The 15,031-nt window shown below is 42.4% G+C and overlaps 1 protein-coding gene across 2 annotated transcripts; it reads right to left on the bottom strand.

The window, feature by feature from the left end:
- Window positions 1–498: 498 nt before the first annotated feature.
- On the bottom strand, window positions 499–11,894 carry SIX4 (SIX homeobox 4). Of its 2 annotated transcripts, none has more exons than XM_004681812.2 (3): window positions 11,000–11,894; window positions 7,560–8,248; window positions 499–4,084 (listed from the first exon to the last, which is right to left on the bottom strand). In XM_004681812.2, the coding sequence occupies exons 1-3, from the start codon at window positions 11,875–11,877 to the stop codon at window positions 3,288–3,290; spliced, it is 2,364 nt and encodes a 787-aa protein (XP_004681869.1). In that variant the 5' UTR covers window positions 11,878–11,894; the 3' UTR covers window positions 499–3,287. The 2 variants fall into 2 exon arrangements, with proteins under 2 accessions (XP_004681869.1, XP_012580148.1); XM_012724694.1 differs by having other exon boundaries at window positions 8,016–8,248.
- Between the last annotated feature and the right edge of the window lie 3,137 nt (window positions 11,895–15,031).

Genomic DNA, 15,031 nt, shown 5'->3' with positions numbered 1-15,031 from the left:
TGGTTGCCTTTCAAACATACAGTACATGCAACAAAAGAATAAAAAAAAAATTGAGAACCCTGAAAGCCAAAAGTCACATGCTATATAATTTTGATTAATAAAATGTATGGTGGTAACATTAAATTAACATGAAGTGTATCAATTAGATAGAAAGTAACCATTAGGCTCTATCTTCTAAGTTCTAGGAAGACTGAAACATATTTGTAAAGTGTTAATTCTTTTCCCCAGTTTTCCTGAATTATTTATATCTTTACATGAGATGACTTGTCAAAAACATCTTAAAGAATGAAGAACCTGTGACTATGTCTTAACGCACACTTGTCTAACATGTAGCAGGGCAGCTGCAACACATTCCCAGTAAGCCATGTTAAAAAACATGCAAGATGCAAGGGCATATACAGGGAGATTAAAGGTCAGTGTGCAATTTAACTATGGATTTTTATCTATGGCTATAAAGTCTACCTGCCTTTCATAACACAAGAAAGGCACAAAAACGTGTACATTTCAGTCTCTTTATTACTATAAATATACATGATATAAAACAGTACAACACAGGTGCTCTTGCTTGATTGAGGAACAAATGCACCTTCTTTAAATGACAGACTGTCCTTTATGAGATGTAACTAAGAGCTAAATGCCAAATCCTGGCTGATAGAGTGCATAGATAGGCTCACACCAAAAATTCCACAGCCAGCAGCAGGGGTTGGGGTTTGTAGGGAGTTTTACTTAACCCCTGTTTCGATTCCCCTTTGGGGATCATTACAGGGTCATTTGCAGCATCTTCAAGCATTGGTTTATGTAAGAGAGAAATTCTACCACATGAACTCTAAGGGTTCTGAATCTGGCCCTTGGTATTGCAAAAAAAAAAAAAAAAGAAAAAAAAAAGTAAAATAAATTTGCAATTCTGTGCAAGGAGATCATGGGGTTTATCTTATTTCATTCACATATATATGGGCTACATACCAACTGGCCCTTATTATTTACTGAAAGAATAGTAAAGAACAATACGTTCTTTATAATGTGCATTGATTCTTACCTGGTATATTGTGTAGCTACCTTGAGTAATTATAGGGTATAATTACATCATGTTGAGTATGAATGGATTTCCTAGGCAAGTCTTAAGTTTTGTGCTATCTTTTTCTTAAAGGATAAAAGAAGAACTCTGAATAGAACAGAGGCTTTTTATATTTTTGGAAGACATATAAAAGTTCTTGTTATATATATATAACATATATAACTTTCAATCCTTTCCATTTCCCTTATTAGATGGGTTATTTTAAAATAACAAACCTTGATATCTGCAGCAATCAAGAGGAAAACATAATTTTTATGTAAACTACACTATATGACCATGTAATTATTTTCAGTAACATAATCAGCCCATCTGAAGGAGGAAAAATATGTATGAGTAGCGGTGGAGGGGAAGGAATTCCAAATACCTGATTTTGTGGGAAAAAAAAAAACCAAACCAAACCAAAACAAAACAAAAACTAGTTTCAGCAGTTTAGAAACATTCAGTAATTTGATTGAAAAAAAAAAAAAAGGGATCTAAGTTCTTTATCAAAATGATGGGAGAGGAATTCTTCATAGGGCTCTTCAGCTATGCCTTCAAGTTCCATCTGTAGTAACAACAAAACTGAAATGCTCTGTGGCCCATATTGAACAGGCTGATGGCCATGTAGAGATCTAGAGTGGACCCTTTGTTCTGATCCTAAAGAAAGCAAGGCATGGTGACATCTTTATATTCAACTCTAAGTCATGTTGGAAGAGATCATTTTCTTACTTTTCTTGCTTTCTAGAGACCAGAGGCTTTACTCACTACATAAATGTATTTGCATTATTATACCTGTGTTCAGAGTCCTGATAAAATATATAACCACAGCTTACAATATTATCAAACAAGCTTCTTACAGAAACCCAAAAGATTTACTTTCAAAGGCATGATTATATAGTGCAAACAACAGTTCTATGTCATCATGTAACAACTAATTAAAACTTGAGACCTAAGTTTTAATAGGAGAGCATTTTGCTTGAAAAGAATTTACATATTCTTTGCTTTAAAATAGTTACTTTCAGAGACTACAGAGCTGACTTTACATGGTAGTCTATAATTATTATTTTCATTGTAATGAATGCATCAATAATCAGTTGCTCATCCATTTGTATCATAAACATACATAAAAATACAAGTGAAACTTAAGCTCTTCAGATTTAAAGCAATTTCATGGTAAAACTAACCCTGATAGAGAGTAGAAAAGAGCCGTCAGTGCTTTTGCTGACCCTCTGTACCTTAGTAAGAACAATAAAAAGGCCACAAGGTAAAAAGGCACATAGAATTATATAGAAAACATATTTAAATGAATCAGAGTTGCTAAATAAAGAACAAGGATGTGAAAAAAGTACCAAAATTCCAATATTGGGAGTTAGGTTTCCTATTTCAGTGTTATTAATTATTGATCTTAATAGACTCCTGATAAAAATCAGTCAAAATCCTACAAAAAGTAAAACTTTGTTGGAAATAATTATGTTCACTTCCTGTTCAAACAATAAAAATAAATTAAACAGTAAGAAAACATTTTTCTTTTCAGTTCATAGTGTCTGAAGTATAAGAGAAACATACAGCATAAATAAAATTCACTGTAATTACTCAAATCCTTGCTCATAGGACTAATATATTTACACTCATACTGTTGTTTCAGAGTTTTTAGTGGAGTTGCAAACTTTGTCAGCCACACTGAACTATTAACAACCACATCTGGAAATGTATAGAGACAAACCAAGACTTTCACAAAAAATGCTGAGAAACAGAAAAGCATATATTCAAAAATAAACCCTTAGAATATAGTGTGGAGTACCACTTGTGTTTCTTAACCTTATCAATGCCCATGGAGTAAAAGTAAACAAAAAGAATCATATTGTTTCTAATATTCTGTAGCAATACTTAACTTTGTTAGGTATATAATTTTTAATTAAAAAATTATTTATCAAGTACCATTTGACCTTAAAATTATGTCAACCAAATGATATACTTTGACTTGATACATTTCAACTTGTTCCTGTGTTTCTATCTATTTAAAAGAGAACATTATGTGGACAAAGCTGCAGTACTGCAGTTCTATTCCTGTATATTTAACTGTGATCTTCATGTAGATCAATCCAAAGTCTCCAGAATGCATTTACTTGCAAAACTAGTATTTCTCTTCAAATCAGAAAATGTTTATGTCCTCAGGGCTTTGTGAGAAGGTTTGCCCCCTATTGCCAGAAAAAAAAGGGGGCAGAAATAAAGTTCACAAGTCTTGCATATCTTCATCCAATTGGACAGTTTGGAGCTTGGCAAGCTCTTTTTTGTCCGTTTCTAGGTCTTCACAGACAGTCTCTACCATGCCCTCTAGGACATATTTGGATTTGGAGTCCAGCATCATTAAACTGCTTGTTGTTTTGCCCTCAGAATTTGTTAAGAAATTCTCTTTTATGTTAGCTACTGATTGTAGAACCAAGCGATGTTCTCTGACAAAATCCTGGTGGACAGTTGGGGAAGGATGACCCACCTGGTCTTCAGCTGTTGGAACTATCTCCCCAAGGGCAGCTTGGGTCATGGGGACTGATAACAGATCTTGACCAGTAATAAGGGAGCAGTTCTGAAGAGTTGCATAGTTAGTGTTGCTGACAGATGTCACAGTAGATTTGCTTGCCACAGGTGCAGACATTGGCTGGTTATCAGCAATGTCAGGATTTAGCTCAGTGGGATTTAGTAGGCTAGGGGGAGTCAAGGAAAAATTGTGACTTGGGGATACATTAACTAAAGAGGAGGCCAGTGGATGGAGACCACTCCCCGAGATATTTTCAGAAGACAGGTTTGCATTTACTTGTGAATGCTGATTGACAGACATCAATTGAGAAAATACGAGGTTCCTCTCCAAGCCCTCTTGTTTAACAGACCCTATAGTCTGGCCTGAATTAGGAACAGTGTAAACCACTGCACTGGGAGCAAGAGAGCTCAAGAAAACCTTTCCTGGCTGGACTGTGGCAGACTCACTTGTAAATGCGCTCCCATCTGAAGTGCTTGAATTTACTGAAATATTACCTAAAAAAAAAAAAAATAAAAAAATAAAGTACAGTGTGTCATTGATGGAAATGATAAACAAAGAAAACAAGTTACTTTGTAACACATGGTTTTCTCAGGTTCAGCTGAGTCACCGTGAGCAGTTGAAACTACAGATTCCCAGGTTCTGCTCCTGAGTTTGACTCGGTGAGTCTCAGAACAGGTGCATTTTTTTAAAATAGCAACATTTAAAAAATTATATTTATTTATTTATGCACACAGAACTGGAGTACAGGCCAGAGGTGCAGAGGTGGTGAGAGGATTCACCAGAGACAGAGTAGGGAGCAGAACAGGCAGATCATTGAAGTACATTGCTGAGGGGAAGCAGCACATCCCAGGTGAGGAGTGAACTCATACTTAAGTGGCTGTGCTAGCTTCAGTCCTGACCAGCTGTGCCACAGGGAGGGCCCAGAACAGGTGCATTTTTAACTAATCTAATAATTGTGATGACCAAGTGTAAGTGAGAACTACTGGTTCAGAAACCAAGTGTGGCAAAAAATACTCAAGTTCCAAACTAACCATAAAGCAATGACAAGTCAATAAAACATTCAAGAGTTTTTACTTTTCCTTTTATGTCATTCCGAATTCTCAGTGTTGTAGTGAGAAAGATTAGAAAAAAAATGAAGTGTGCTTTTTAAAATTTAGATTAACACAAGGAACCAGAGCAAATCCTTCACTAAAAGGTTTGTGTTTTGGAGACTTTCACTATAATAGCCTGCAGAGACTGGAAGCAAAAAAAGAAATGAAAGAGAAGGTGAGATGTTCAAATCAGGTAACTCAGCCAAAGCAGATGAATTAGAACCCCCCAGCATCAAACATACCTCTTTGCTTTAAGTTTTTATCTAAATGTAGTGAAATGGTAGCCATGACCTCACTATTGAAGGAAAGGTAGATGTGGGGGGACTTTTGTGACAGAATAATCCAGATATAACATTTACTCTGATCATGAATTAGATGTTCAGTAAACACTTTACCATTTTGAGAAAACAGCCCAATGTTAAAGATAATTTACCTAAAGCATTTTCCTTCTTGAAATATTTGAATAACGGTTTAATATTACTCACTACAGTGACAAATAAATGTCATAGTGTTGTTATATCTCAGGTATTTTTAAGCAAAGCAATGCTTTTAAACAAAAAACCCCAGAAAATGCAAACAGTATTTCTAACAGTTTTCAACTGCTATTCAATATAACATTCCTGAAAGTGGTAACATATAAATAAAGGGGAAAAAAGCAGCATATCTGTAATTGAATTGTAAATTGAGTTGAATTGTAAATTACAACTGCAATTGAATTGTAAATTGAACAATAATTTCAAAACCATTAAAAAATTTCCAATTTTAAAGTCACATAGTAATTTTGTAATGGTGATAAGAATACTTTCTCAGATTATAGAGTAAAAGATGGAGATAGTGTCTTTCCAAATAAATTCTAGCTATAATAAGATAATCTACCTTGAAGATTAAAAATAAACCTAGACTAGATTTAAAAAAGAAAAGCTCAATAACTGTTTTTCAGAAAGGCTGATCCCCAAATGCTGTATTTAGAACTACAATGCACAATTACTATGAAATAAAGGACTGTTGCTTCCTAGACTTATTTGGGTTAAACTTATGCTTTCAACTTATCCAGACAATTAAATATTGGCAGTCTGTCATTTGATCTTGGCTATTTTAAATGAAGATGCTATTCTTGGGGCCTTCACTGGTGGTAGATCTCTCTTGACCCCCCCCCAACAGTATATTTCAGTCAATCTACCTATTCTGTACCCCAGTTCTTGTATGCATAAGTAAACAAATCTTTAAAAAAGAAAATGTTAAGTTCTTAGTCTTATTAAATGTCCCATTAACAATCAGCTATCAGTTTGTAATAATTTTCTATGGTAGCACTTTTCTAGATTAAGATTTATTTTTATTTATGCATACAAGAAATGGATTCTAGGCCAGAGGTGTGGGGAAGAGAGGTAGGAGTCACCAGAAACACAGTGGGGAGCAGAACAGGAAGATCTACTGAAAAGTACTGTTAAGAAGAAGCAGCAGACTAGACAGGAGAGGTCTGATGCAAGGTATGAGTTAGTTCCTCCGCCAAGAATCAAACTCAGGCCACAGTGGTGATAATACTGTGCCACCAGGGAGGCCTACTTTTCTAGATTATATTGAAGTATTGCAGCTTTTCTTTTCCTCTCCCCACATATATACCATGCTTTTTATTCAAATTGTTCTTAAAATGTTACCTACTCTTTGGAAATACTTCTGAAGAGTAAAAAGTTTTATTAAATATAAAAGTAAGCATTTTGGTTTTCCCTGTGGTTCTCATGTTTGCCCTAATTTGGGTAGTGATTTAGTTCAACTCTTTTCAGAACTCAGAACAATGTAGAAACGAATAGTGTGTTGCAGGACTACTGGCTTACTACTATTTTACCTAAAGAGAAACAAATGTACAGAATGAAACTCACTCCACAACAGTTTTTCCACAATTGTCTCAAATAAGCTGAAGTAGACCATAACAGTGGAAACAGAAGAGCTGTGCAAAAATTGAGCTTTTTTTTTGGACAAAATCACTTTACAGGATGCTGATCTTTAAACAATCACTCTTATTTTGTAAACGATGCTTTTGTAAAAATCTGGACTTTTCATATTTGCTTATAGGAAGGCAAACATACTATTATCTCCCACTCCTGAATTTAAAGATCTATGCAACCTCCCTTGTCAATTTCTAACCATTCTGTATAGAGAGAATGATGCAGAGCCATCCAGACATGTTTAAAGTTGGTGAAAAACCGGCATGTCAGCCTCAGGTTTCCTAACTTAAGCTCAGTGCTTTCTCCATAGAATTGCCTTTAGTAAAGACACAAAAACACAAAATAAAGCCTAGGGCTGGTTCCCTTCATAAGTAAACCCATACATATGTCTCTGGGACAAATGTACATGCAGAACAATGGATAGCCCATCTGATATTTTTCTGAATTTCTTTTGGGTCTGTTAGTCCTGATTATAGGGCTAATATGAATTAAGCATATTAATCCAGTGTTTTTAGCTTTTGCTTCTAAAATACTTTTTGGTCAAATAAATGATGCTAAGGTGAAGTGTGCACATTCTTACCAACTGCTCGACTAATTTTGTGTTCTTAGCCATATTATTAATTTTTAATCGTAAATGTCAGGCAATGGTTATTTTGTAAGCACCTATTGACTTATCATATTTCTATAATTGTAGAACTGGCAGGACTTGCTATGAACGTATTTTTCCATTCAGTTATTAGGAAAATAAAAGCCCATCCCCATGATGCAAGGTAATCAAGCAAGCTGGGTATTACAATTAAAGGCTATTCTGTAGCAGTGGCAGCCAATTAGGTACCTGAACAGTAACATCAATCTATTGCTCTCACCAACTGCGTCATTTACAGCTGCTGACTAAAGATTCACGGGTGCATTATGGTACCAAATGGGACTTTTACCTTGTGAAGCTGCCACTGAAGCAGGAGGCAGCTGCAGTGGAGAGAATCCAATGCTCCCATTAAGGAACTGGCCGTTTGCTCCGGAATTGGGGATCTGGACAATGCCATACTGGTTAATTTGCACTGGTGTAGTAAAAGTCACTATAGAGCCACCATCCTGGGAAGCTACTGTTTGAATGCCTTCTCGTTTCACCTCAGTGCTGGGGATCAGCCCTGGGAATGACACAGGGGCACTGGGGCTGTAGGAGGTGGTGGCTGCCGAGTTAGTTGAAGAACTCTGGAGGACTTTGAATTCCTTCACATCCTGGGAGGTAGACCCCAGTATATCGGTCATGGATATACCATTGCTTACAATGTTTGATGCCATTTTTGGTGGGTTCAATGACACTGTCTGTGTATTTCCCACATTTAATCCATTAAGGATAACTCCATTGGGTCCCTGAATAAAAGAATTACCATTAAGGAAGACAGGTGAAGTACTTGCAGGTACCAAGTTTCCATTCAACAAAACTCCAGAAGAGCTTAACGATATCTTAGCGTTTCCAATTTGTTGCATGTATACTGGCTCCACGTGACCGGAAAGGCTGAGGTTGGTGACACCATCAGATGAACCAGAGAGTGGATGTGGAGACAAATCCTCATGTCCCTTGCTTGATTCATCTTCAGTGCTGGGATTACCATCTGACTCACTACAAAGAGGGGGAAGATCAGGACATCAGAAGGTGAGGGGTGACTTTCTTCATAGCACCATTTGTTTGGAGAACCAGTCTCTAAACTCATTAAAGGCAGTATTTAAAGAAAGCACAGCAAGGGTTTTTTTTTTTAAGTTCTGTTTAAACTATGAGGCCTCTTAGCAGGACCAGAGAATCTGTGAAGACATACTCTCATATCTCATTTTTACTACTAATAAATTACTATTAATACATTTTGGGAAAGTGCAGAGAGCTGAAAGATGTAAATACAGTTTACAGATTTACAGGAGAATTGTACAAATGTTTTCATAGCATAATTGTTAAATAGTCTGCTATCATAGGAAAAATTCATTAGTCAATCTTTCCTGTTCAAAACACCTTCCCCTCCCCTCCAATCAATTCAGATTAGTATGATTTTGAAGGTAGATGAAGTTGCTAAAGGAGCAGGAGGTGGGAAGTGTTCAGTTTTGTTTGCCAGTTAGTTAACAAGAGATTATTTTCTCACCTGCTCCCAAACTTCTACTCCACCAGACTGACAACTCTCTCATTCAACAAAGTGGCTGTCCTTGTTGTAGGAAAGGCACTTTCAAACCAAGAACAGTTATGTGCAGTCGCCTTTGAATCCAAAGGAAGCCATAGGGGCCTATTTAACACACACCATCCAGTGCCCTGGTGAGGTGGGAGGGAAAGGGTGTGGGGTCACTCACCGGCCTCAGACAGTTCCCCAGTACCCGCAGTATTTCAGTTCCAGAGGGACTCAGGTCCTCACCCCCTACTAGGGGTCATTGGGGGAAATACCAAATTCCCGAGAGGACAGTTGGGAGTTTCCCATTTGGTCAGAAGCTGGTGGGTGGGGGGGAGTAGGAGAGAGGCAGTTTGGAAGAGTGGCAGGACTTGACCCAGCAGAGTACCCACAACGTCTCCGCAGAGCCCCGCAAGTCCGTTCACTTTCAAGCAGAGGGGAGAGGATTACCCGGGCTTTGGGCTGCGGGGCCAGGAGCGCAGAAAGCGCTTTGATTTACGAGCTGAGTCTGAGCAGCCGTGGCCGACAGCGACGGTGACTCACCCGGGAGCGGGTGGGAGGTAGATTGGGGGTGGGGGGTGCTAAATCAGGCAACTGCAGGGGGGAGGGGAGTGGTGGGTCTAGTTGATGGAGGGGCGTTGGAGGGGCCAGGCTGGCAGTGTGGCAAGGGAGACCCAGGAACGTGCCCGCCGGCGGGGAAGCGGAAGCTGAAGGCAGCCGGTTTGAGCGTGGCACTCACTCCCCACTCTCTAGTCTCAGGCCCCACAGATTGGGGCTCCTAGCAGCTAGCGGGCCGCGGGGCAGACAATTTAGAGCCACCAACGCGTCTCCACTTGCTCTCCCCGCAAGTCAGCGGAAGGGTGCGCACGGATAGTCGTGTGCGTTTTGTTTTGGTTACCGCGAGGCCAGACGAGGGCACAGCGCCTCCCTCCTTGCCCGCGGCGAGTCGCGCCGGAGCCGTCGGGCCCCGCAGGGGTACAAGGGCGCTAGCGGCCGGGGCGAGCCGCGGCCGGCTCTGGAATGCTCAGGGTGATCACCTTCGTCTGGCCCAGCCGGACTCCTCACCTCCCAGATTCCTTCCCAGAGCAGAATCTTCAGCAGCTTTTGGATTCTTTCCCTCCTATCCCCGCGAGGCTAAAGCCACCAGCACTTTAGGCGACCTTCTTACTTTACTTTTCCAAAAAAAATACAGACAGACATACACACCAGGTGTCTGAGTTGGGAGAACGCATAAACGAGGTGAAAAACCTGTTATTTTCTAATAGGGCAAAAAGACCTGCCAGTCAGAAAGTTCAAACTTGCCAGGGTGGGCGCTCAAGGCGGTGAGGAATTGATAGCGCCCCCATTCCTTCCCAGCGGTCCGGTCCGCCCATGCCAGCCTACCTCTACCCCCAACAACTGTCTTAGGAGGGAGCCTGCAGTGTATTGTAGGGGAGTTGGGGGGTGGGGTGGGGGAGAAGGAAGCGGCCCTCCAGCCCCACTAGCCCCGCGGCGCTGAAATCCGATCCGAAGAAGCTCAGAATCAGGTTTCAAAACACAGTAGAGACGAGCGGCACCAACACCCCACGTTGCCGCGGCCGCGAAGGGAACCACAGTAGGCAGGGTGAATGATTAACTCTGTCAGATAAAAACTCGACGTCCTCAGGCCCCCTTTTGGGTGGCTAGTCCCCAACAACACTCTCCTCCCTCCAGAGCGCACTCGGCGACCTCCAGCGAAGGCCGGTGGGGTGGGGGGTGGGGCAGTCGAACCCCAGGGGTCAGGGAGCGCGCGCGCCGGGGCGGTGTGACCGCCGTGGAGGTGCAGACCTCGGGCAATTCTGGCCACCTCCGCGGGCCTCGGGCAGCAGCAAGAGTTCCTTTCCAGCGCCTACACACGTTCCCCGCCAGAACCCGGGAGAGTGGCAACTTCAAAGCCAGAGGAATGGGGGTGGGAAACCGGGCAGCAGTGACCAGTCGAGGTGGGGGCGGGGACTGAGTCCTAGGCGGGCGACCAGAAACTTCTGGGGGGGAAGAGGGGGAGGGGAGGGAGGACGGTTCCCCCGCCTCTCACTACAACCGCCCCCCTTCCCCAATCGAGGAGAGAGGTGGGGGGCGGGGAGAGGTGGGCAGCCGGACCAGGCTGGTGGGGAAGGTAAGCGCCATGTTTGCGAGCACTCGGAGGAAAAGAAAGCTGGGAAGGGGTGGGGGGGAAGAGAGGGGGGAGGAGGAGGAAAGTTGGTGCTCACCTTTTGGACTGGGTCTCAGAGGGGTTCCGATCGCGCTGCCGGCGGTTCTTGAACCAGTTGCTGACCTGGGTCAGGGAGAGGCCGGTGATCTTGGCCAGGTGCCGCTTCTCGGCGGGCGAAGGGTAGCGATTCTGCTTGTAGAGCTCCTTGAGCGCGTTGCGCGACTTCTCCTTGAAACAATACACCGTCTCTTCGCCGTCCCAGATGGTGCGGGGCAGGGGGAATTTCCTGCGCAGCCGGTACTTGTCCACGGCGCCCAGCGGCCGCCCGCGGGCTCGCTCGGCCTCGGTATAGCGCGCCTTGTACCAGAGCTGCTGCAGCAGCGGGTGGTTGGCCGACTCGAAGCTGTGACTCTCGAGGATGCTGTAGAGCTCGGGGTAGATGCCCTGGTGGAAGGCCACCAGCGCTCGCGCCTTCAGCAGGCTCTCGTTGCCACGTAGCAGGTCGCTCTGGGGCAGGGACCACAGGAACCGGGCCAGGCGGTCCAGGTTGCCCCCCTGCTGCAGCGCCTCGCACACGCAGGCGACATGGTCCGGCGAGAAGGCCAGTGGGGTCTGCGCGGCGGCGGCGGCGGCGGCGGCGGCCGCGGCGTGGTGGTGCCTGCTCAGAAGTTCCGAGTGGAGTTGTACCTGATCCGCCGCCGCTCCGACCGCCGCCGCCGCCACTGCCCCTTCCTCTCCGCTCACCCTGGCGGCTGCGGCCGCGGCGTCCCCGGGCTCCCGGGGAAAAGGGGCAGGAGCCGACGGGCTCAGCCCCGCCGCCGCGCCCCCCGCCACTTCTCGGGGCGCCTCCTGCCCTTCCGAGGCGCTTTCCATCCCATTCTCCTGCTTGATGTCCGCCGCACTTGCAATCTGCCCGGTGGGGGAGGAAGAGGACATTTTTTGTTTATTTTCCTCCCTCCCTCACTCCCTCGCACTCTTTTCCTCTTTCTTTCCCCCTCTCTTACTCCTCCTTCTTCGTCTCCCTCCCTCCTCCCCCCTCCGGAAAGCCCACTCCCTCCCTCCCGGTTTCGGCTGGATCTGGCCGATCAGGTTTCCCCCCGGCCACGCAGTCACCATTAAGATAGCTGCTAGAGCAAAGTAGTGTAAAAGGATAGCTGCTTTCTGCTGTTCCCCCAACGTGACTCCTCGGGTTGCTGCATACTATATGGCACTGGCGGCCGGGCCGGGCCGGCCGCGCCACCTCATTGGCTATTTCACATTCAGAGGGAGGAGGAGACACCGTTTCTATCCCTGTCGATCACCCGCCTCCCACTCCACCCCTCGCCTTTCCCTCTCCCCCTGACCCCCAGGCACCTATACCTGAAGGGAAACGTCGACATTCTTTTCAGGCCTTGCTTCTGGGCGGGAAATTACCTAATGCGGCCTGAAAACTGGACAACAGACTCTTTCAAAGAGAGTCCCTACGATTCCAGTGTGACTATTAATTGTGTGGCCTTAAGGTCTGGATGCTAAACTCTTAACAAAGAGACCACTTTCAGCATCAAGATGACAAAATTTCAAAGGGGACAGTTCCAAAGCTTTCCAGGTATCTCCTTTCTCTCTGTCAGCTCCATTTCAGATGTCTTTACCAAGGATTTTTGTCTTCCAAAAGGTCGAGAATAGAATGATACTAGGGAATGCTCTAAAGGGAAACCATTTATAGTAAATTTAAATTCCAAGGGGAAATGCTTGAAAACCTGAAACTGTATAAATAGCTCCTGGAGAAGGCAAAAGCAAGAAGTCTTCAAAAAATGTATTTAACCTTAAGTCATCTGGAGGGTTGGTAACCCAACTGAGTTGGACATAAATGCAACAAAACATATTTAGTTAGTAGCATAGAATATTTAACTATATGTTTATCAAGAATAAGTAGTGTGGAAGAGAGCCAAGCCTTATAACAGTAGAATAGAAATTTAAGTCTTCTATATAAACATTTTCTAGGTGAGTGAATAGTCACTTGAAGGTGATATATTCTCTGTGTGCAGGTGACTTGGAGGAGATCAGTAGGGAATCAGTAACCCTTTCCCATAGCACAGACAGATGGTTCCAGGTGAGGTGCCAGGGAGCAGAGTTTGCTATTATTCACAGTTCCTTCATGGTTTACACGAGGGCTTTACTAAAAAAAAATAAAAAATAAAAAATGAACCTGTCACTGCTTTTCTTACTGCATCTTCAACCAGGTATGCCTGCTGGTGTTTTTTTCTCAAGATCCAGCATTTTAACTCATCATCCCAGCTTTTACTTCAGGATAGCCTTGTATTGTTTCTGTTCCCCAATTACCGGTACCTGCCTACTTCAGCATATCATAAGCAGCTGTGTTGGTCATCTGCTGTCATGATGAGCTTGGTGAAGTTTTCTTTTGTGTGGACAGGTTACATTTTGTTGCTAGTCAGCCATGATATGATTTGATTTTGGACTTACTTGAATTTATACTACCCAAATGAAGCCAGTACTCACATCTTTGGTAGCTATAAAATGAATCCTAAGAAAGACTATGTGTTTCCACCCAATTGGAAATACCTAGTTAGGTATCACACTTCAGGACAATACAAGAGATTCACAACTTCCTTGAATTTAAAAAAAAAAAAACATTGTATATTAGGATAATGTTGACTTGCAGAAACATTACAAAAAGATACAGAAAGTGTCTGTCTATTCTACACCTAGTTTCCCATAATGTTAACCTATTACATCATGGTGGTAGATTTGCCCAAACAAATTAACTTTGGTGTGATACTATTGGATGAACTCTAAGCTTTATTTGGATCTACCACTTTTCCTACTAATGTCTTTTCCACCACTTAATTCAGGATACCACACTGCATTTAGTTCCTTCCATTTTTAAAGTATATTATCAGAGCAAAGTAGACAGGAGGTAGTGTGGTTTAGTGGACAGGATATGGATTTGGAGATCAGCTAGCTAGATGTAAGTTTAATCCTAGCTCTGTCATTTATTAGCCTCTAGACTATCAAAAGTGGACAAGATTGTTGTGAGTTTTAAGTGAGATAAGATGTGCCAAAAAGCACCTGGAACATAATTAATCTTTGGTAAATATTTGTTACCTTCCTCCTGATAGTGCCAAGTAGGAAACTTTTCAATTGTAAATACCTAATGAAAATTTATTTGACCATATTGTAGGATTACATCACTATATATGTAATTATGTTGGATATTATATCCTAGACCAGGTCATAGGAGTCTTTGTCAGACTTATTATCAATTTAATCTAGTGTACTGATTAGGGAAGTCAGATATACTGAGCTTCTGCATGTCTGCTGTGTATTTGCCTCCAAATACCAGTTTTAACAGGTTATATGGAAGTATCTACTTTTATGATTATCTGTAGCCTGTAGCTACCTTGGTATTCCATAGCTCTAGAAAGAGATTTCTCTTGCAGGAATTCTTAGTACACTGAACTTTTAGCTCATTCTGGTAGTAATTCAAAGTGGACTGGAAGTCCTCTATGTAAACATGGTCAGCTGCATTGGAACGGCACACCAGATTTGAGGGCATGTGAAGTTAATCTCAGAGCACCTGTTTTGCTGAATGGTTTATATGGTTGATGAATACTTGCTTCTACTTTCTATGTCTGCTGTCCTGTGAATGTCAATTCTGCTGTGATGATATGCACTCTAAATCTGTGTTGTGATTTGGGAAATCTGTTGATTTGGGATTGTACGATGGTAATGAACATCAGAAAAACAAGCTGCTTGTTTTATATCTTCTCCCTCTTGCTTGAAGTCAGTGATGAAAGTGTGTGGAAATCTTTTGCCATTTTATTATATTGAAGAAAATCTGGTTTGGCATAAAATGTTACACTTCGCTTGGCTATATTTAATGGTGTTGCCACCAACAGTAGAGATTTCCTTTCTTAAGGCTGACTTTGTCCCAAAGGTAAAGAGAAGGATTATAACTATTTTTTTAAGTGGGTGCTTTCTATTTCATAAAGAAATATACTGGTGCTATTAATGAGGGTAGGTTTAAAAGTTATTTTTCAGGTAGAGGAGGCATTCCATTGTTATTTAGTTTTTACTGATTAATGATATGTAG

This window comes from Condylura cristata, unplaced genomic scaffold (genome assembly GCF_000260355.1).
Source record: "Condylura cristata isolate star-nosed mole 26May11 unplaced genomic scaffold, ConCri1.0 scaffold00013, whole genome shotgun sequence".
NCBI lineage: Eukaryota > Metazoa > Chordata > Mammalia > Eulipotyphla > Talpidae > Condylura > Condylura cristata.
The sequence above is the reverse complement of the archived record's forward strand: the minus strand, read 5'-3'. Positions and strand labels throughout refer to the sequence as shown.

What these genes read in the sequence shown, in the direction of transcription:
- SIX4 (XM_004681812.2), bottom strand. Translation starts at nt 11,877, where the DNA reads ATGTCCTCTTCCTCCCCCACCGGGCAGATTGCAAGTGCGGCGGACATC. An exon ending in TCTGAGACCCAGTCCAAAAG is followed by an intron (nt 8,249 to 10,999) that starts GTGAGCACCAAC and finishes CCCTCTTTGTAG; the next exon opens with TGAGTCAGATGGTAATCCCA. An exon ending in TTCAGTGGCAGCTTCACAAG is followed by an intron (nt 4,085 to 7,559) that starts GTAAAAGTCCCA and finishes TTTTTTTTTTAG; the next exon opens with GTAATATTTCAGTAAATTCA.